Genomic DNA, 21,465 nt, shown 5'->3' on the forward strand with positions numbered 1-21,465 from the left:
CCTTAATCTCTGGGTTAGGAAAAACAATTATGCCAAGATCAACTCTATGAGGGGACAAGTGGCACATTTGAGACACCAAGGGACTTGGGTTAATATTTAGAGGATGGCCCATTAGAATGAGTTCCACAGAGAAAGACAGGACTACGGAAAGTCTTCAGGTTGTAGTTACAGTGATGTCCTGTGATTCTGCTTTTCAGTTCCCTGTTTGATCTTCAGCCCTGAAAGTAACGTAGTTTTAGTCCCACCGATTGTGGCTTCTAGACACTGTTTCTCAGAGAACAGAAGGAGCTCACCACCCAGTAGCTGCTTTGTGGCATTGAGCTTACTGGCAGCCCTGCCAGTTTTGTTCTGCCCATTCATTCCTCACGCCGTCTTTGACAGGCTGTTCTCTGACAGTTATATATTTATGACTCTAGCAGAAGGACAAAAAACCCACAGCAGACAGAAGTAGGGCACAAATGTCCAGAGGGGCTACTGATTATCACAAGATATGATGTGCTCGGGGTTTCCTGGGAAAAGCCTCTCTCCCAGACAATAATGCAGATTTTAAAAATGAAGCACTGTAGGCAAATCTACAGATAAAACTAGGATGTGGCTATAAATCGTGAATGACAACTGTTAGGGATTAGGAAGAGAGTTGTTAAGATGTTTTGGAGTGTTCATTTCTTGGAAAGACCCTTCTGTGTGTAGAAGGGCTTAAAAAATACTTTAAAAAATACTTTAAAAAATACTTTTGAATACTATTGCATTTAGTTATCTTAATTAAGGGTTCTGTTGTTGCTTCAAGAAATTTTGCGAGAGTAAGCTAACCCCTTTCTCCAACCAGGGTACTAGCCTACAGTGTGGCTCCTGGGCTGGGTACCACTGAGGCAACAGACCGACCTGGTGATGGTGTGTTCTGTCAGCAAAATACCTAACTGGAAACAGCTGTCCCCTCTTGAGGGCTAAGCTTACAAACAGGTCTCCTAAGGCCCACTAAGACACAATTCAATGTAAGCCACAAGACACCCTCAATGTGAGAATTTCACTACGTGCTACAGATTGCTTCCACCAAACGGTAAGGCTGTGAAATTGGTGGAAAAGGCTTCAGAAGGAAGTTTCCTAAACTTCTCCCCCATAAGGGTTTAAAACAGGAGTCAGCAAATGTAACCAGCATGCCAAATCTGACCAGCTGCTTATGGTGGTTGTTTTTTAAATACCGAGTGTTTTTGAAATCTAGCCATGCTCATTTGCCTACTATTGTCTATGACAGCTTTTGCACTACAAGATCATAGTTGAGTAGAGAGGCCACATGTCTTGAAAACCCAAAATCTTTACTATTTGGATCTTTAAGGAAAAGCTTGCCAAACTTGGTTTAGAGGATGAAGGGAAGAAGACAGTCCTGGGCAAGTTAAAATAGTGCTGGTGACTCAAAAGTGGTTTGCTGACTCTGTAACTCAGTAAGTCCCAAGCACACGTGATGGGACAATTTGGTTCCAAAGGCTCTGACCCATATAGGTCACTTGTGAGCCTCAGGCATGATACTTCAGTTCAGATTTGTGTGTCCTGGTGTGCCAAGCTGATTTCCTTAGAAAGCTCATGCACCAAATATGCTACGGGTCCTTCTGGGTCAGATCACGACCTGTCTGGCAATAAGAAGGCACGGAGGCAGAAAGTATTTGTGCCTAGCTGGTAACCTCCAGTAAGCTGGTAAAGGAGGCTAGATGCAAACTGGAGTTCTTCTACATGCTCTCAGGAATGCAGAATAAGTGAGATAAGATGCCCGCCACGATGTCACAAGAGACCTCAGTGTTTGGGCACAATGTTCCCAAAACCAACCTTAAAAGTGTAGTCACGTTCTATGGGTTACTGATGATAGCAGAACAGTCAGGATAAGGATACCATTACTTACAGGCATGGAGCTGCAACTAGCACTCCAGACAAACTACACTGTGATCTGACACCATAACGCGTTGCGGGATAAATATTGCCCCGCGACTGTAGGCCAAGTCCTGACATTCAATGACTATGGAAAGATACCATTCTAGTTGTCATAGCCTGTCATTTTACTTTAAATATTCCTTTTCTCCTATATGGAAAAAAATAATAAAAACCAACCAAGAAGGATTCTTTCTAAAGAGATCAAGGAAAGAGGAGAGTCAAAGCCTACTCACTTTCATTCACAAGGTGACATAAGGCGATTCCCTAAGATCAAAGGGAGTATATGCTGATACTTCTGCCCAGGCTGACATGCATCTCTATGTAAATGCCACACATACAGAAAATTCTGAAGCCCCACAGTCATAATGGAATTCTACGTAGGAGAATGCAAACAAATACAAAAGACAGCCCTTTCCCTTTACTAAAAAAAATTAATTCATAAATTCTAAGAAGACCTCAAAGAGCTCCCAGGTGTGCTATAGAAATTATGTGAATGTTGGAACTACAAGGGCCTCCAGACCAACAAGACACTGAGAGAAATGAAATTTAAACCAATTTTGTGATGTGCTTGACCAACAAATGCAAACATCTAGGCAATGAAAGAAAAACACAGGATGCATAAAATCCTGGCAGGACCGAGTGAGATTATAACCTCCTATCAGGACGTCCATACTGCAAAGGACATTAACGATAGAAGAAGAGCCACGCTGGAGACATGGTGCAGACACGGTTATGCTGAATGGGTATATCAGTTCTATTATTTTTATAACCAGACCTGCAGATGAGCACAGAACTGTTCCCACTTGGGCAGTGGCGTCCTAACTATCACTTGATAGAGAGGCAATAGGGCCAGTGAAATAAAAATGTCTACGTAAAACCACTTGTGCAGGGACGCCTGTGTGGCTCAGTGGGTTAAGCCTCTGCCTTCGGCTCAGGTCATGATCTCAGGGTCCTGGGATCGAGTCCCACATCGGGCTCTCTGCTCAGCGGAGAGCCTGCTTCCACCTCTCTCTCTGCCTCTCTGCCTACTTGTGATCTCTCTCTCTGTCAAATAAATAAATAAAATAAATCTTTAAAAACCACTTGTGCAGATAACATAAGAAGTCCCACAAGCATTTCTACCATGTCCCTTTATTTTAAAATGAAACATGAACCTATGAGGGTTGGGAAGCTGGCAAGAACTCCACTGCTAAAAGAGGCCAGGACTTCTGTATTTTTACATAAGAGGACAATTTGTTCGTCAGTATGGCAAAACGTACACATTCATTTCAACTTCTTCTGCTCTAGAATTGGCGAGAGTTAGGGGAAACGGATGCATTTAGAAGGATCATAGATCTCATCCCTCATTTAATAAAGGCTATTTAAAATATTGCCCTAATTAATGATTACCAGAACACAGCAGTGTTCATAATCCCTATAATTCAATTGCCAGTAGTTTGTGCAATAAATCAGGAAAAGGTTAAAATATTTTTTTATGCCAGAATAGAACATATCAATCTATTTTATTTGATTACTTTGTGTAATGAGGCTTTTCCAAGGCTAGATTACCTTACTCATTATAATTATGACAGATATTTTTGCTTAAAATGGGAAAGATTAAAAAATGTCAGCAATCTAGTTGAAGCTCTTCTAGGATGTTTTTTCCTCCTTTGTACATTTTGGGACATGAGAAATGACAATATACCCTCCTTCCAAGAGTAGAGAAGAGAGTAACATGGTTCCCATGAAAAGCAGATTAGGCGAATGGAATCTGGACAACACTCATTTTATTCACTGATTTGAAAATGAAATAAAATTGTCTATAATATTTTCTAATTTCAAAGGTAAATTCCACTCTTACGAGTGAACTCTTAAAAATCACTGGAGCACAATGATATCCTCCTATAGGTGGTGACATTTCCTTCTTAGTGAATGCAAGCTGAATTCAACCAATAAAGAAGTTCATGTTTTTAACAAATAATAACTTCATCAATAAAGAAGAACATAAAGGCATCCGATACCATCTTTCTTCCCTTTTTCTAGAATAACCTATGTTTGGGGCATAAGAGAAATCTCCCTCCCTCAACTTTTTTAGGGATCATTCTTGCCTCGGGCTCCCTTTTGTCTCCATTGAGTTCCAACAGCCCCTTGTCTCCAGGTGAAATCTGTGCTCCTGAGAGTCAGCTTTAGTTATGAACTGGAAGGTATGTCTATGGCCTGCTCTTCCAAGGGGTTTCTCTGAAATGAAATAAGGTCAGTCCAACCATTAACAACCCCATAAACCTCATGCAGGATAAAAAGGCCTTGTGTCACCTTTAAATCATAAGGCAGAACACAGAATGAAGGTGACCCTCTCAAAGACCAGAAAGGAGAAGAGTGAGAGAATGCTGACCATTTAGAAGTGGAGGCAGGACTTTCCTTAGGACTCTTCAGAACTGTACCTTGAAAAACAAAATATTAATCCCACAAGCATGGCCAGAAATAAAAAGTCTAACAATATAATGTATTGGGGGGGACAACTAGGACTTTCATAGGTTGCTGGTGGGAATGCAGAAGGAGACAGCCTCCTACATCTTTGGCCGTATCTAGCCAAGCTAGACATATACCTGTCATATGACACAGCAATTCTACTTCTAGAAAAGAAATGTATATGTCCACCAAAAAATGTATATGTCTACCAAAAAATGTGTATGTTCACAAAAAATTTGTGAACATACAAGTGTTCACAGGAGCCTTATTTATGATACCTAAAACTAGAAACAACCCAAATGGCCATCAACAGGAGGATGGATAAAGATGTTGTGGTCTAGGGATACCACAGAAAACTCTCTGTGCTAGAGAGGGACCAACCACTATGAATGCATCCACATGGGTAAACTACAATGCCGTACTGTTTTGTGCCAGAGGCCGGATTCAAAAGTACAGACTGTATGAGTTCATTTATATGAAATTCAAGAACAGGCATAACCGATCTGTGGTGACAAAAGTCAGTATTAATAGTTACCTTAGGTGGAGTCAGAGGTTGATCTGAAAGGGAAATTTTCTAGGGTAACCAGAACACTCTGTATCATGACCTGTGTGATGGTTACAAAGGGGGACACATTTGCCAAATATATTGAGCTATATACTTAGCATTTTCTTACCGAATGCTAATTATACGTCAGTAAAACACTGTTAGCACGGGAAAGATGTTACTTCCAAAAATCAATTACATAAGGCACAAGCAGTATACACATAAACAATTCTCAAGTCCTTGTGCCAATGTGAACAAGGTGGAAAGAACTTTAGATCAGGAAGACAACATTTTATAACTTATAGAAATATGCGAAGTAGCATTTTTTTATATTATGTTCAGTTAGCCACCATACAGAACATCATTAGTTTTTGATGTAGTTTTCAATGATTTATCAGTTGCATAGAACATCCAGTGCTCATCACAACACGTGCCCTCCTTAATGCCCATCCGCCAGCAACCCAATCCCCCAGACTTCTCCACTCCAAAACTTCCAGTTTGTTATGGGCATGCAGGATGAACGCTCAGGATTATTTCTATTCTAGATGACTCCAAAATACAGTAAAAAATTCATTTCCTGGTTATTTTACCTAGGTGAAATCTGTGCTCCTGAGAGTCAGCTTTAGTTATGAACTGGAAGGTATGTCTATGGCCTGCTCTTCCAAGGGGTTTCTCTGAAATGAAATAAGGTCAGTCCAACCATTAACAACCCCATAAACCTCATGCCTGCTCTTATAAACCTTTTGGAGCCAAAGTTTGTTTTCTTGAAAAGAGTGTTGCAGACTTACTATAATAGAGTTGCATATGAGTTTCAAAATGGATATATAAACCACAAATAGCCTGACATATTATACAATTTAGTAAGGCTAGCAGTTATTATAATAGTTTGACTAATATTTCATTAAAAAGTGTAACTATGACATAAAAATAACTATAATCTGAATAAAATTTTGAAAAAATCGTTTGGCAGTAAGTTTCATCCTATAATTTTATTTATTTATTTATTTATTGACAGAGAGAGAGAGATCACAAGTAGGGAGAGAAGAAGGTAGAAAGGAAGTAGCAGGATCCTTGCTGAGCAGAGAGCCCAATGCAGGGCTCGATCCCAGGACCCTGAAATCATGACCTGAGCCGAAGGCAGAGGCTTAATGCACTGAGCCACCCAGGCACCCCTCTTCCTATAATTTTAAATCATTTTAATTTTCTATTTTTCTAAGAATATATTAATAAAAATAAATTGTAAATGAAGATGTATTTACTAAGAAAAGGGTAGCTAATATTAATTTTAATGTTATTCCCACAAAAGTTTAATTACATGTGTCCACTAAAATAGCCTTTACAGTATTTTCACTGTTGAAAAGATCACATGGAGAGGAAAAAGGAATATATTCAGAGTAATAAAAAGGAGGAATAATAGTTTTCTGCATCCTGTTTTTACCCATAAAAGTGATGCTATATAAGTATAGCCAAATTTACTATTAAAGAAATACCTAGTAAGAATGTATAGAACAAAGGATAGTACATGTACATTTATAGTATTATAATATCTTCCTGAAGAATACTTAATTGGCTCTAAGCAAAATTTATAAAATTATTATTTAGGTCATAAAAAGCCATAAAGGAATTGTTATATGGAAATATTAACATGAAAATATTTTATGCTTTTTACCATATAGATTAAGGGTCAACAGACTTTTTTGGTAAAGGGTCAGATGTTTAGTATTTTAGGTTTTGCAGGCACATACAGTCTCTGTTGCACAGCCAGCTAACGTTGTGAAAAACCTTCTTAGCCTGAGGTCTGTACATAAACAGGTGGCCGGCTGGATTTGGCCTATGGACCACAGATTATTGGTCCCTTACTGATATAGATCACTAGTAACCATAACTGTACCATAAAAATGCTAGGAAAATGACTTCAAAAGTTCAAATCTTTTATTTTTACAATCACCAGAATAGTCCTCGCCGAATGAAAGTTCCATTCCTCTTTGATAGCACCTACACCTGAGCCAGGTCTCAGTCATTATGAATATGAAGGAGAGTAGACATCCGTTTTCTCCCTTCCTGATTATTCACGCACACCCTCGTGTTCCTCAAGGATCAGGTCCTGAGCCTTCCACATGACCAACATGTCCTAGCCATTTCTCCCATTTCTTACTTAACTCCTTTATATCTGCTATGCTAAGCCTTCATAGCACTCTGCACCCTGACAATGACAATGAGTTTTTTGTAAAAGTAACATAATTTTAGTAAATAATTCAGAACCCCATTACATACTGTTCATTATACTAAATTTCTCTCTCTCTCTCTTTTAAGATTTTACTTATTTGTGTGACAGAAAGAGAGAGAAAGCACAAGCAAGGGGAGTAGCGGAGGAAGAGGGAGAAGCAGACTCCCCACTGAGCAGAGAGCCCGATGCAGGGCTTGATCCCAGGACCCCGGGATCATGACCTGAGCTGAAGGCCGATGCTTAACCAACTGAGCCACCCAGGGGCCCCCTGTCATACTAAATTTCTTATGTGTGAGTTTAAAGTTAATATTTAAGCAGAATGTAAGGTCCTTATGGCCAAAGACCATAACTTGTTTTATTTTATCCTTCCTTTCCTCCATTTTTTCTCTCTCACTCCCCTTCCTCCCTTTCTCCTTTTTTTTTTCCTATAGATTAAAGTATTTCACATTCTTAGAAATGTCTAGATAAGGTGTTGTATTTATTTCAAGGGTAGAAATAGGGGTTAGAGAGTTAGAGAATGTTCTATGGGAAAAAGGGTAATTCAGTTTATCTTTGTAGAACATCCAAGAGATGGAAAGAGGAGAATTCAAGGCAGAGGAATGGTATGATTAATGATATGAAGAAAGGCCAGTGTGGGATGTGTAAGGAACTGCTCATTTTTGTCAGAGTAGAGGACAATGGAGGAGAATGGTGTGAAACCTGAGCATGGAGAACCACAAGCACCAAGAAACTGAGTGGTTTGGGCTAGATTCTATTAGCACTGGGGAACAGCTGAAGGTTTGGAGGCAATTGAATTGAGCTGGGCTTCCAGAAGATTGACTTCATATGGGAGGCATAATGGAAAGCCTGAACTAGAGAAAAGACAGGGGACATAAAAATGAAGGGTTCTCCAAAAGTGACAGAGTGTAGAATCAATGGAGCTTTACTGTTGACTAGATGTAGGTCACAAGGAAGAGGAAGGAAGGAAAGATGGCAGGGACACTGTGATACCTGGTGGTAGGGAAGATGATGCTGTTGTTAATAGAAACAACAGAGAAGGAGGGACAGTTGTGACAAAGATGATAACTGAACTTCTTTTAGGCTGAGCGTCTGTTGTAGAGTAAATTTTTTAAAGATTTTATTTATTTATTTGACAGAGATCACAAGTAGGCAGAGAAGCAGGCAGAGAGGCAGAGGAGGAAGCAGGCTTCCCGAGGAGAAGAGAGGCCTTTGCGGGGCTCCATTCCAGGACCCTGGGATTATGACCTGAGCTGAAGGCAGAGGCTTTAACCCACTGAACCACCCAGGCGCCCTGTAGAGTAAATTTTTAATAATAGTATACTGATCCACAGTTGTACTGCTGAAGATAATATTGCCTTTTTTTTCCCCGCTCACAGATGACAATACTAGATCTTAGATTGGCATGCTTAATTGTACATTTTAATTGTAAATAATACTACAACTTTGTTCTCAGTATACCAAAGCATAATTATTATATGAGGTTCTCTCTACATCGTGAGGGTTGGGAGGGGAAGATAAGCTTTAATAAGTTGAGTTGAGGAGATACAGTGTCTGAGAGGCCAAAGGACCTCATTGTTGATGTCTCATATTTACTTAGTGGCACAACAAAGTCCAGACCCAGTTCTCCTGATAGCCAGTGGTGTACTTAGTTTCTTATCTGAAGGGAGAAGAAGGCCTTGGCAAGTTCAGATGTGGTACCATTCTGTGCTTGTATTTCAAGTGTTTTGCTAAGTATACTTGCAGAAGGAGGAAGGATATATTCCCTTTCTGCCATTTGTGGTTTATAAGATATAGCATTCTCTTTAAGAGGAAATAGAAACTTCCATCAAGTAAATGTTTCCTGATGTTCCTGTCCTTTCATTTAATTGTTTTCTTTCATTGTTTTTCCTTCATGAGAATTAAAAACAATACAGTTATATAACTTACTGTATCCACCCAGTCCTAGTTTTCTCTTAGAGGTAACCATGGTTAGTGGATGATAAAGATCCTTTCAGACTTCAGTTAAGCAAACATAAACTCTCTCTTTGCCTTTCCACATCCATTTCCAGAACTGTCTCATAAAACCTTTCCACTCTCCCTCTGACTGCCAGCTGGATATTGATGCTCAAGCAACATTGAGAGCCATGGTGCTGAACTATCAGTCTGGGCCCCTGAATGACTACACGGAGCAAGCCCTCCTGGGGACTGGATGGCAAAGGAGAAGAAATAACTGTCTATCATGTTGAGTCACTGGAATTGCAGGGCTTGTTCATTTCAGCAGCTATCACAACCTTAGTTAGATCGGAGGGTTTCTTTGTTGTGGCTGCAGTGAACTGGACATTGACTATTTTTTTTTTTTGGCATTAAAAATGCTAAAGAGAAGTTTAAAGACTATCTTATTTGTCCTCCTTGGGTTGGCCCTTGCTTATTGTATTTACTTAAACTCAGCTGCGCCAGAAATGATGATGCTCTTGACAATACCTCATTTACTATGTTAATCATCAGAATACAGAATAGGTCCTTTAAATTTGACTCTATCATATAAAACATGCAGAATGTTTTTTTGAAGGTGAGATAAAGAGCTACCAAAAAGTAAAAAGCCTATGGTTCCCTTTTGGGAATTTCTTTCCATTCCTGAAAATGCAAAGCAGACCAGCCACCAATATACAGATTCTTGTAGAGAGGCAACAGGGATATTGTCAAGATAAACCAGTTCTGTTAATGTGACTGCGCATCCTCTGGAAAAAAATGTATATGTATATATTCCTCTGCCAACCCCCTAAAAGCTTAGAATTCGGTCATTTCTGTTTTCATCTATGTATTTTAGTAGGCCACAGTGAAACTCAAAACCTTACAGAGGAATAAACCTTTTTTCAGATCTAAGGAATTTCAGTGGTTGAGGAAAGTTCAAGCCAGATCCACGGCAGCTTAAATCCATGTTTTTCCCCTCAGAGTAGAGTATATAATCGAGCATAAATGTGCTTCAAAACAGTTCTGAGGTATTCTGTTCTACATAGAGTCCAAGATGTATAGACTCTAAAAGCTCCACCTTAAAAATAACTTAGTTACTCTTGCTGCCTCAAAATGAAGCATGAACTTCTAAACATGATATATATATTCTTTTTTTTTCAGGCTCTTGTTTACCTCCTACTCTCTGCAGCTTGCCTTCTGTGTACCAGCCACTCTGAACCCCTTTAGTTTCCTCAGGGTGCTGTGGACGACGCCTTACCTCCAGCCTTTGCACATACTGTTCCCACTACCCAGTCCCCTGCCAACTCCTTTCCCTTACCTTACTTCTATTCATTCCTCAAGTCTCTGCTTCAAGGTCATTTCTTCCTTGTAGCCTATCCTGAGTGCTCTCCCAGGCCAGGTTAGGCGAGCTTCCCATCTCTGCCATCAATACATTATCAGAACACTTCACACATTGTAGCATAATTGAAGTTCATCAATTGGTGTCCTTCTCTAGCTCGGAGTCTCGGTAAGGTCAGGGTGAACTGTTTACCAACACTAAGCCTATTGCCTACTATGAAGCATAGTAGGTGGTCAGAAATATTAAATGAAGGTTGCTAAATCTAGATTAACTCTCCTCTGACGTTCTATATAGCCTACCACAACATATAGAAGCTGATGCTACTGACCCACTCACCACAGGACACTTAGTGGGAATAGTCTTATTCCCCAGGATCATTTGAGGCCAAAAGAACTGAAGAGGTAGAAGAGTTGAGCATAAAGCACAGTTTTCCTTTGTACAGAATGTAAGTATATTCTGTGGTCAAATTCATGCCCCTGAGCTCATTACTCTTAAGCTCTAACTAAAACAGGGTAATAGAGACTGACTCGGTAAATGATCCAAAAGGCTATAAACACAATTCAAAAGAAACAAACCTCTCCCTAATTTTGATAATGGAAGCTTGCAGATCTGTTCCTTCTAATCTGACACGCAGGACAAACACTCCAGCAACAGCAAACCAGATCCTTCTACTCCACCCACCCATCACTGCTCAGCAGCATACCCACTGATTTGGGAACTCCTCTTGAACTAACATTTGATTTGTTCCAGAGTATCTCTGAGCTTGTACACTTTGTCCTCTCTCAAAGGGGGGTGTTGGCATTAGTCTCCCTGTCCCTGGTCTTAAATGCGGCCTTGGATTTCTAATCGTGATCTTCCACCATCACCTTCTCGCCTCAAGCTTCACTGTGGTCTTCCGAAAGTCAATGTCAAAGCAAGCCGTCCTCTACATGGCCGGGTCTGAGTGCTGCCATTCCACCACCATGATCAGGGCTCCCAATGACTCGAGGCCCCAGGACTTGGTTCTCAAATACCAGTGCTTCCAGGACAATTTCAGGTATTAAAGTATGGGCAAGGGCTCTGTGGGGAGAGCGAATGCTTACCTAGCACTATTTTTCTGGCATATAAGAGTAAAGCAAAACAAGAGAGACTTTAAGAAAATGGCAGCATGACAGCTGGGATTTTTCTCAGGTCACAGACTGATGTAGAAACAGAGAAGCCCCAGCTCCACACCCTCAGTTCACCAGTGCATTCTCTGCTGTGGGGTCCTATGAAGAAGGCTTCTGCAAGGGTTGTTGGCTGGGGCCAGCCTACCCAAAAGTATTGTCGAGAGTCTTCAGGACAACAGGGGGAAGCAGGGATGCTGTGGGTTTATTCACACTAATACTACACATGCAAACTGCCCGGCAACCCATGGCTACTTTCTTACCTTGTGTAACTGGTAATACTGGAAGCCCCCGATTCCACCTTGTTCCTCGGCAGTCCAGAGCACCAAACGCAGAGTCCTCTTTGGTCGCAGCCCTGGGAAAAATAATGAAAAGAAGCAATCATTCAGTTGATTTTAAATTTTTTTAAAAATGGCAAGGCCCCTCATCTGCATTCTGGAGGCACAAGGACATCAGAGGCACACATACTCATCTCTTGCTGATACGGCTGCTGCCGATGCAGAGTGTGGCTGACACAGCAAAGTAGTGCCCTCAGGGCTGATCTCCAGGGCAGGTTAATGGAGAAAGGGGTTGTGCAAATGCTGCCTGCAGGCCAGGAAGTGAGAGACTCTAATCACATCCTGAACTGACAACCTGCCCAGCAGGACCCAGAGGATGGCCAAGGTCGGTGGAATGTTAGATTGCATATAGAAGATGCCGTTAGCAGGAGTCCAGGCAGATCAGGGGGTCTTGCAATGATTAACAGAAACCCATCATCTGGCTCTACTTCCAGGTAAGGTGTGTAGGGGATTGCTTCTTAGCCTCAATCCACAAGGATAGCTAGCGGCCCATGCTCTCCTTGGTGAGGTCATGGCTGTGAAGCAGAGGCAATGTTATGGCTACCCATGGTCACCGTCCTCTACTATTTGGAAATACAAGGTTATTCCCTTAAGGTCAATGAAAACAGATGGAACGCAGATGACATTTTACTTACCTTCTTATTTCACAAACAGCTTGGTGCCAATTTCATTGACTTGAGAAATACAAATTTGTATCTTGGAAGTTATTAAAGTTGTTGGCAGATCTGGCACGTCTAGAACCATTTTTGAGTGACTATGTCTGCTCAGTAGAAGTTAAATGAAAGGAAGTCTATTTCTCAAACTTAAGAAAATGGGAACACAATATGCTGGAAGTCCCATTTTGTGACCAAGAATTAAAACCTGTTCTGATTTGGACCTTATGATGTTGTTTCAGAGAAATAAAAATGACAGAAAAACAAGAAGCTTGAATCTTTTTTAAGAGACTCCTCCTGCCTCAGGACCAGGGAGCCACAGGGAAAGACTCCAAATGGCTCTGAGAGGGACCCACTACAAACCTCACGTGTAAGCACATGAGAACGGCCACCTGGGCACGTGGCCTTTGAGGGAACAGGTTGGTCAACTGTAGTGTGGATGGGTAGGCTCCTGGGGAATGAAGCTCCGACCTGTCTCCTCCCAGCACCGACAAGGTTCTCCTTTCACAAGCCCAGAGCTAGGGAGCTGAACAGGAGCTACATTTCCCATTAAAATGGTATTGTTGTGAAGCCACTTTGTATGTGAGCATTTTACCATCATTGAAAGAGCACAGCTTTAGGTTGTGGGCTGACCTGCGTTCCCATTAAAGCCTGGGCAAGAAATTTCTATATGGAATTGTTCAGAAAATCCCACTGATGCTTTCTCCTAAGTCCACCTAGAACCCAGCTTCTCACCTCTGCTAGCACTGTGGTACCACTGTCTTCTCCCTTGGCTGCTGTCACCCCCTGACTGCTCTCTGCACCAGTCTCTCACCCCTGCAGCCAGAGAACTCCTGTAAGAGTGAAACCGGATTGCCTCATTTCTCCATTCAAAACCTGCCCTAGAAAGACTATACGCTTCTAGAAGGCAGGGGTTTATACTTCTTGGTCCCCTGTGATACCCCTAGTGCCCAGCCTGTTTGGCACATATTAGGAGCCCAATAAATAGGTATTGAATGAATAAATGAATCCAAAGCTTGGAATGTCACTTGGAATAAAATTCAAAGCCTTCTATCACTTTCCCAGCCTCATCTCCTAACACTCTTCAGCTGGCTTACTCCCAGGCAAACTGTTACAGTTTAAAAAGGCAGGCAAGGGCGCCTGGGTGGCTCAGTCGTTAAGTGTTTGCCTTTGGCTCAGGTCAAGATCCCTGGGTCCTGGGATTGAGCCCCCATGTCAGGCTTCCTGCTCAGCAGGGAGTCATTTTCTCCCTCTCCCTCATCCCCTCACCCCCACTGTGCTTTCTCTTTCTCTCAAATAAATAATATCTTTAAAAAAAAAAAAAAAAGCCGACAGAGCTGGTGAGCCCTGCAATCATTAGGCACTAGCTGTGTAACCACTGGGAAACTGATCTACCTGAAATTCAGCCGCCTTATCCGAAAAGCGGAGAGATTATTATATACCTATTGCATAACTATTTCATAGTATCATTGTGAGGATTAAATGAGATGTGATAATGTACAGAAGACAATTCTGTGCTTGGCATGTGATTGACATTTAAACACTCAGACAGGAAGTTCTTTCATAGGCATTTCAGTGCCTGCTGACAAAGAATCCTGAAGTACCCACAACCTGCTCCAGAGTCAAACTAGCTGCTCACACGCACAGCACAAACTTGTTGCGGGAAGTCTACTCAATAGATCTAAAAAAATCACAACCTTTGGTTTATCTAAAAGAAAGGTACTTAATGCCAATTTAAATCAAATGACATTTTACTTGCAACAGAGACAAAATGAGAAAGGATGAAGTACTGCAAATGAAAATTCTGAACTTTTTTTAATCCATAAAAAGGAAAAAAAAATACACTTCCTTTTTGCCTTATCTCTGTACTTACCAGCAAAACAATGCCAAATCATTAAAATGACGGAATTCTCTCAATAAGGACATAGGTACAGTTAGTCAGCACAGGTTAGGGAAAAAAATCAGTTTTTAAAAGCAAACGCCCTGAATATCCCGATAGATTTGGGGCTCCACCTGCAAATCATTATTGTCCAGGATGAGTCTCCTTCACATTTGATATCAGCCAATTGGCGAATAATGCTATATTAAGATAATAAAGAAGTAATCAGCTTGAAATGAAGAATGCTAAGGCCTCCGAACAACAGCATAGCTGTCTTTAAAAAGACAAATGGTGCCTCCTTCAAGGCCTTGAGAAAGAAGCTCAGTCCCTGTCAGCACGGAACACCAGCGCCTGCTCCACGTTCAAGGTGAAGAAGGGCCAACAAAAGACGTCAGGAAAGCAGTGGTTAAGCAAATGTTTGGCTGGTCTCCGACATCTCTACTCTGACATTCTGGTAGTCTCTAAGCCTAAGACGAATGCATGGGAATTCATTCAAAGACCAGACCCTCATTCTAGTGTGGCGTTTGGATCCTCCCCAGCCACCCAAGTCTGCAGACGGGCAGTGTGGGGCACAGAAAGAGGCTGGCCATGAATTTGTGGAAGTGTTATTTGATTCCCTGCTCTGCCCTTCTGGCTCTGTGACTTCGGGCTAGTTACCGCATCTCCCTGGGCCTCAATTTCTTCATCTCTACAATAAAGAAAATGGTCATTGCCTTGTGGGATTTGTTTTTTTTTAAAAGACTATTTTATTATTTATTTGAGAAAGAGAGTGAGTGAGCATGGGGGAGGGGAAGGGCTGAGGGAAAGGGAGAAGTAGGCTTCTTGCTGAGCAGAGAGCAGAGTGCAGGGCTCAATCTTAGGGCCCGGGGATCATGACCTGAGCCAAAGGCAGACGCTTAACCCATGGAGCCACCACGCGCCCCGCCTTATGGGATTGTTAAGAAAATTATAAATGAGATGAGGCAAATATATATTAAGCACAGTTCCTGGCACATAGTAGGTTTTCAAGAATTGTTAGTTAGCTTCTTTCTATATCATCCCACACAACTTCTCAGTCTGTGCCAGTAAGCGCCAGGGAGATCTTGTGGGAGAGCCAGGAAAAAGGCATCGTCCTCATTCCTCATCCTTACGAACCGAAGAATATCTTTGTTTATTCAGAGTATGTACTCAGCCAAGGGAAGAGTACAGATTTCATCTAACTTTGTAGAAAAATGCACACCACCTCTTTCAGGATAGAATGCTTCCTTATCCCAACAAAGAGCATATCCCAATCCAAGTAAATTGGAACAGGTTCCTCACTTTTTAAAACTGAAGGCCACCCAGAATTGTTAGTTTCTGAATAAACTCAAAGGGCTGGATAAATCTGAAAACTGAATCAAGCTGATGTAAGAATATCTATATTTATCATCTTAAACGGTATAATTTATTGTTTATCTCAAATCCAAACTAGATTTAAAAGAAAGAAGGAATTCTAAGTATTTAAAATAGCAACAACCATAATAAAGCAAAATCACCGATCACAACACAAGTCAGTGATAGGAACCCCAACGCAGGGATTTCATTTCGTAGACGAACTGGGGTAAACGACTAGCTCAGTAGTGCTTCTGACTCACAGCCCTGGCTCTCACTCCAGCTATACAGCACTGGTTCCCAGCAAGCAAGTGAAAGAAAGTCTTAGAAATGAAGGTGAGTGGGAAGACTCTGGGCTCAGCTGCCCAGGAATGGGGTCTCATTGAGGTTTTGTTGGAAGCCGGGCAATTAGTTCCCCTTTGGGTGTATAGAAACTTCTCAGAGATCTCTCACCCTCCTGGAAAGAGGGTGAGAGCTCCCTCTCACCCTCTATTAAGAGCTCCAGATAGGCAGCACACCTTCTACAGTATATGGTTTTCCTCTTTAAAAAACACAAACTGCTGATCATGTGTCAGAATTCTGTCTTGTTTATCAAATATGATATACATGCATGTTGCTTTCATTTTATTGAGGAAAGTAATAATGCTAATGGGAAAACAGCACCTAGGAGAAAAGGTCAAAACAATCTGGTTGGACTTTACTTTTCATTATTATCAAACTTAAGGATGAGAAGGCTGAGAGGTGACTTTTCATTAAACTGATAAACTGAAAAGGTCAGTTGATGGTCCTACACTTGCACCGAGGGGGCAAAACAAAAACTCACATTAATCCAGCCTTGTAGATAGCTTTCCCAAATCATGAATTCTAACGAATGCTATTTGTTAACAATGTGTACTGACCCAAATGCTCATTTACTGTTCAGTTTCAATCCCTCCAGAATTATGTGTGAGTACTGCTCTCCCTTCTGTGACCTAACTTTGCAGAGAAAACACAACTTTCTCTTACGGTAAATACTGTATACTCATTTTCCATATAAATGCACTAGTTCACAAATATACTTGTTGCCCAGCTCTCATTTTTCAATAGTTCAGAAGAGTGTCTATACTTAGAGAATTCTATCTTTGCCATAAACCTGATTAATGTGATATCTGTGGTATAGAATAAACAATGAAATATTATCATCTAGATTGAATGAGAAGAGGCAGTAAGTATAGTTGTTGACTACATGGATTTGGGGGTCAAGACCTACCAAGTTCTACCTTGGACAAGTTATATAATTTGTCATATGGTATATAAACACATTATTATTGTGTTTTTTTTTAATAGGAGGCACAGTTGGACACAGATTAATTATTTTAGTGCTATAAACTGTAACTACTTCTTTTGATACTAAGGCAGGAACAGAAAGTAACTTTGAAGATCTTTTGTTCTTAGAAGTATCACTTGGTATCTTAGTTATGTACATATAAAGCAATTAGGCACTTTTGGGGGGCACTGGGACAGGGCAATAAATTGGATTTTCAAAAAAATTTATTTCAATTCAATTCAATTGGCATATACTGTATTATTAGATTCAGAGGTAGAATTTAGTGATTCATTGGTTGCATACAATACCCAGTGCTCATTATTTTAAATGTCTTCCTTAATGCCCATCACCCAATTACCCCATCCCTCCACCCATTTACAAATGCACCAAAAACCACAAGACATCCTTTAGTTAGGAATAAACCTAACTAAAGAGGTAAAGTTCTATACTCTGAAAACCACAGAACACTTTGAAAGATACTGAGGAAGACACAAAGAAAGTGAAAAACATTCCATGCTCATGAATTGGAAGAACAAATATTGTTAAAACGTCTATGCTACCCAAAGCAAGCTACACATTCAGTGCAATTCCTATGAAAATACCAGCAGCATTTTTCACAAGGCTGGAACAAACAATCCTAAAATTTGTATGGAACCAGAAAAGACCCTCAAGAACCAAAGGAATGTTTAAAAAGAAAACCAAAGCTGGTGGCAGCACAATTCCGGACTCCAAGCTCTATTACAAAGCTGTAATCAAGACAGTATGGTACTGGCAAAAAAACAGACACATAGATCAATGGAACAGAATAGGGAATCCAGAAATATACCCTCAAGTCTATAGTCAACTAATCTTTGACAAAGCAGGAAAGAATGTCCAATGGAAAAAAGACAGTCTTCAACAAATGGTGTTGGGAAAATTGGACAGCCACATGTAGAAGAATAAAACTGGACAATTTTCTTCTACTCCACACAAAGACAAACTCAAAATGGATGAAAGACCTAAATGTGAGACAGGAATCCATCAAAATACTAGAGGAGAACACAAGCAGGAACTTCTTCAACCTCAGCTGGAGCAACTTCTTGCTAGACACGTCTCCAAAGGCAAGGGAAACAAAAACAAAAATGAACTGTTGGGACCTCATCAAGATAAAAAGCTTTTGTACAGCAAAGGAAACAGTCAACAGAACTCAAAGGCAACCTATGGAATGGGAGAAGATATCTGCAAATGTCTCATCAGATAAAGGACTAGTATCCAAAATCTATGAAGAATTTACCAAACTCAATACCCCCAAAATAAATAGATTCTTACACTCCATCTTGTAAGCTGCTACCTCTGAGTCATCAGGAGGAACAACTTGGACCCTGGACAGGAAGCAAATCAGTGTGTAAAAGGAGCCTAGGGCCTTCTAGGAGGAAAGCCCTAGTGTCCTCACCTCCTTGGATTGGGGCTGGGGGTGAGAGACCTGTAGGGTCAGGGTAACAATGACTAAGGTCCTGGGACAGAGAAAGTCCTGGAAACAACTGAAATAAAGTAACATGATGCAGGGAGGAGTTTGGGTTATTAGTGGGGCTCAGCACAGTCACCCAATATTCTAGGGGAAGGGCTAACTTCAGCCTAGCATGTGACCAACTTTGGAAGCTCCTCCAGATCCAGCTACCCTGGCACAGAGGTTATGATTTAGGGACTCATAGCTGAGGATGGGAATATAAACAAAGACAGTTGTCATCTTGTTGCCCCAGATTAGCACCACAGGGACTCAGGGGTACAAACAGGGCCTGGCAGTGGCCAGATGGAAAAGCAGTCACAGATGGATCTAGCTACAGTTTTCAGGGGCAGGGATGAGGGACGACTGACCTATTCTATTTGGCCTGAGTGAAGTCCCAGGATGCATGAGCAATCTGGAAGCAATGGGAGGGACTTCAAGGGGGAGATAATAGACTTCTTGCTAATAAGGACTATGGAGGTTTGAATGATTAACCGTAAAGAGATTACAGACATGTGATCATATTTATAACCTGTGTTTGTGGAACAGGTCATATAACAGTTGTAATTTCCATAATTCAAAGGGAAGAGTCCTACCTCATTATAATGATTAGGATTCTATTAGCCAGGAAAATCACAATTAATCATTGCTGAAGCAGAAACACTGTGACTACCAGTGTGTGAGGCTATTTCGGGCCCTAACCCAGTTTCCCACTCTCACCCCCCACTTCTGCCTCTCATCCTAAGCTTCAGTCATATCACATTTCCTATCCATCCCTGAAAACAGGCCATGCTATCTCAGATTTTTGGTCCTTTGCATATCCTCTTCTTCCTAGCTGGAATGCCACCTCACTTTTTCCATTTGGCAAACTCTTATTCACTCATCAAAGCCCATCTCTAATATTATTTTCTCTGGGGAAGCTCCCCTAACTCAAGGACAAAGTTGGCTACTCCTTTCTCGGTGTTCCTGTAGTACTTCATCTATATGCCTTTTTTCATTTTCAGCCACACTTAAATGTTGATCTCCCCACAGACCATTAATTTCCTGAGACTTATTCATTTCTCTTTTTCCTCATCCTGGTCTAGGACCTGACATTAAACAAGTGCTGAATAAATGTTTACTAACTGATTGACTAGATGAATAAATAAAAGCGTACATACATTTATGTTAGTATAAATAAAAGCTCCTGCCTTTTCATTTAATCTAGACCATATTAGTGCCTCCTGATTTCAGAAAGTTGGTAAGACACACTCTTTTTTGTGAAACCAAAGCCCAAATAACACAGGTGAAACCTCCCAAGTAGCCTAGAGAATTAGATGTACTTCAACTCCAACATTTGCTTCAGCTGCCATTATATTTACTTACTTTTGCAGCATGGATCTAGTCAAAATTTAGTACAACAGCTTTTGGTGATCAAGTCATTTACATAAATACATTATGGTCAACAGAAATCTATCAGCTAACTGTATTAAATTATAGTTATTTCTATTTTGAACTCCCAACAGTTCTCCCTAACTTTTTATTTAGAGAGTTTTTCTGATTATAAAAACAATATAAAAAAACAAAAACAACAACAACAAAAACAATATATATCCTTTTTAAAACCGAAAACTGTGGCAACTTGGTTAAGCATCTGAGTTCAGCTCGGGTCATGATCTTAGGGTCCTGGGATTGAGCCCCATGTTGGGCTCCCTGTTCACCAGGCAGTCAGCTTGTCCCTCCCCCTCTGCCTCTCCCCATAAGCATGCTCTCTCTCTCTCTCTCTTTCTTCTCTCCTTTTTTTTTTTTTTTAAGATTTTATTTATTTATTTGACAGACAGAGATCACAAGTAGGCAGGGAGGCAGGTAGGGGTGGGGGGAAGCAGGCTCCCTGCAGAGCAGAGAGTCCAATGCGGGGCTCAATCCCAGGACCCTGGGATCATGACCTGAGCTGAAGGCAGAGGCTTTAACTCACAGAGCCACACAGGCGCCCCTCTCTTTCTCCTTCTCAAACAAATAAATAAAATCTCAAAAAAACCCCAAAGCTGAAAACTAAGGAAAGCAATAAAAAATTGGAAACAAAAACAACCTCTAAGCCTATTGCTATACTTCCTTATAAATTTTGTATGCAAATATGTGCATACATACATACATATGTAAGTGATATTTTATATATAGTTTTATACTACTTTTTCCACTCAAAATCATGACATATATGGCCTTTATCTACTATAATTAATAATCTTCAAGAAAGCGATTCTTAATTGTTTCAGCTATTCTCTTATTATTGGACATTTAAGATCTATAACCTGAGGACAAGTTCTTAAAGGAAGAAATACTGAGTCTAAATAGTAATGCTTTTAAGGCTCTTGAAACATGTCACTGATGTCCTAAAGACATGTTATCATTTTATATTCCCACAGGCAGTATATAAGAATATTCCTTTTTACTTACTGTGGAATTTTATTCCTATCTCCTTTGTTTTGATATGTGTCAATATGTTATATCTATATCTATTTTCAATACTACATTCTACTCATTTTCAGTCACATGATCACACTCACACACACACACTCAATCTGTAGTATTTTTTTAACTTGATTGAGACAAATGTTAAGTTTATTTCTGAAGCCTGACTAGAGTTAAAATATGTGAATTTGTTTTTCTTATTTAAATTGTCTGATAGTAGGGCTTTTTCATCAGTATATTTCCAAGATTATGTTAGTATCACGTAGAGATCATAAGTCTGATCTTTAAACATACCATTTCTCTTTCCCCATCATTATTTAGAGTGTTTTTATCTGCAAGGAGAAATTGAGAAGCCTGGCTAATGATAGATTTGAACTCTGAATCACATCTCTGTTAAGAGTTCTACCCTGCAAAAACATCCAGTGGGGAAGAGTT

General features: G+C 40.5%; 1 protein-coding gene across 4 annotated transcripts in view; it reads right to left on the reverse strand.

Annotated features, from left to right (window-relative positions):
- CPQ (carboxypeptidase Q) overlaps nt 1-21,465 on the reverse strand; it is a 460,217-nt gene that overhangs the window by 106,383 nt on the left and 332,369 nt on the right. For all 4 annotated transcript variants that reach the window (XM_082722832.1, XM_082722829.1, XM_082722830.1 and 1 more), the window contains one exon: nt 11,837-11,928. In XM_082722832.1, coding sequence (XP_082578958.1) covers nt 11,837-11,928 — 92 coding nt within the window. The remainder of the gene's footprint in view (nt 1-11,836; nt 11,929-21,465) is intronic.

The sequence above is a fragment of the Mustela nivalis genome (assembly GCF_964662115.1).
Source record: "Mustela nivalis genome assembly, chromosome: 2".
Taxonomy (NCBI): Eukaryota; Metazoa; Chordata; class Mammalia; order Carnivora; family Mustelidae; genus Mustela; species Mustela nivalis.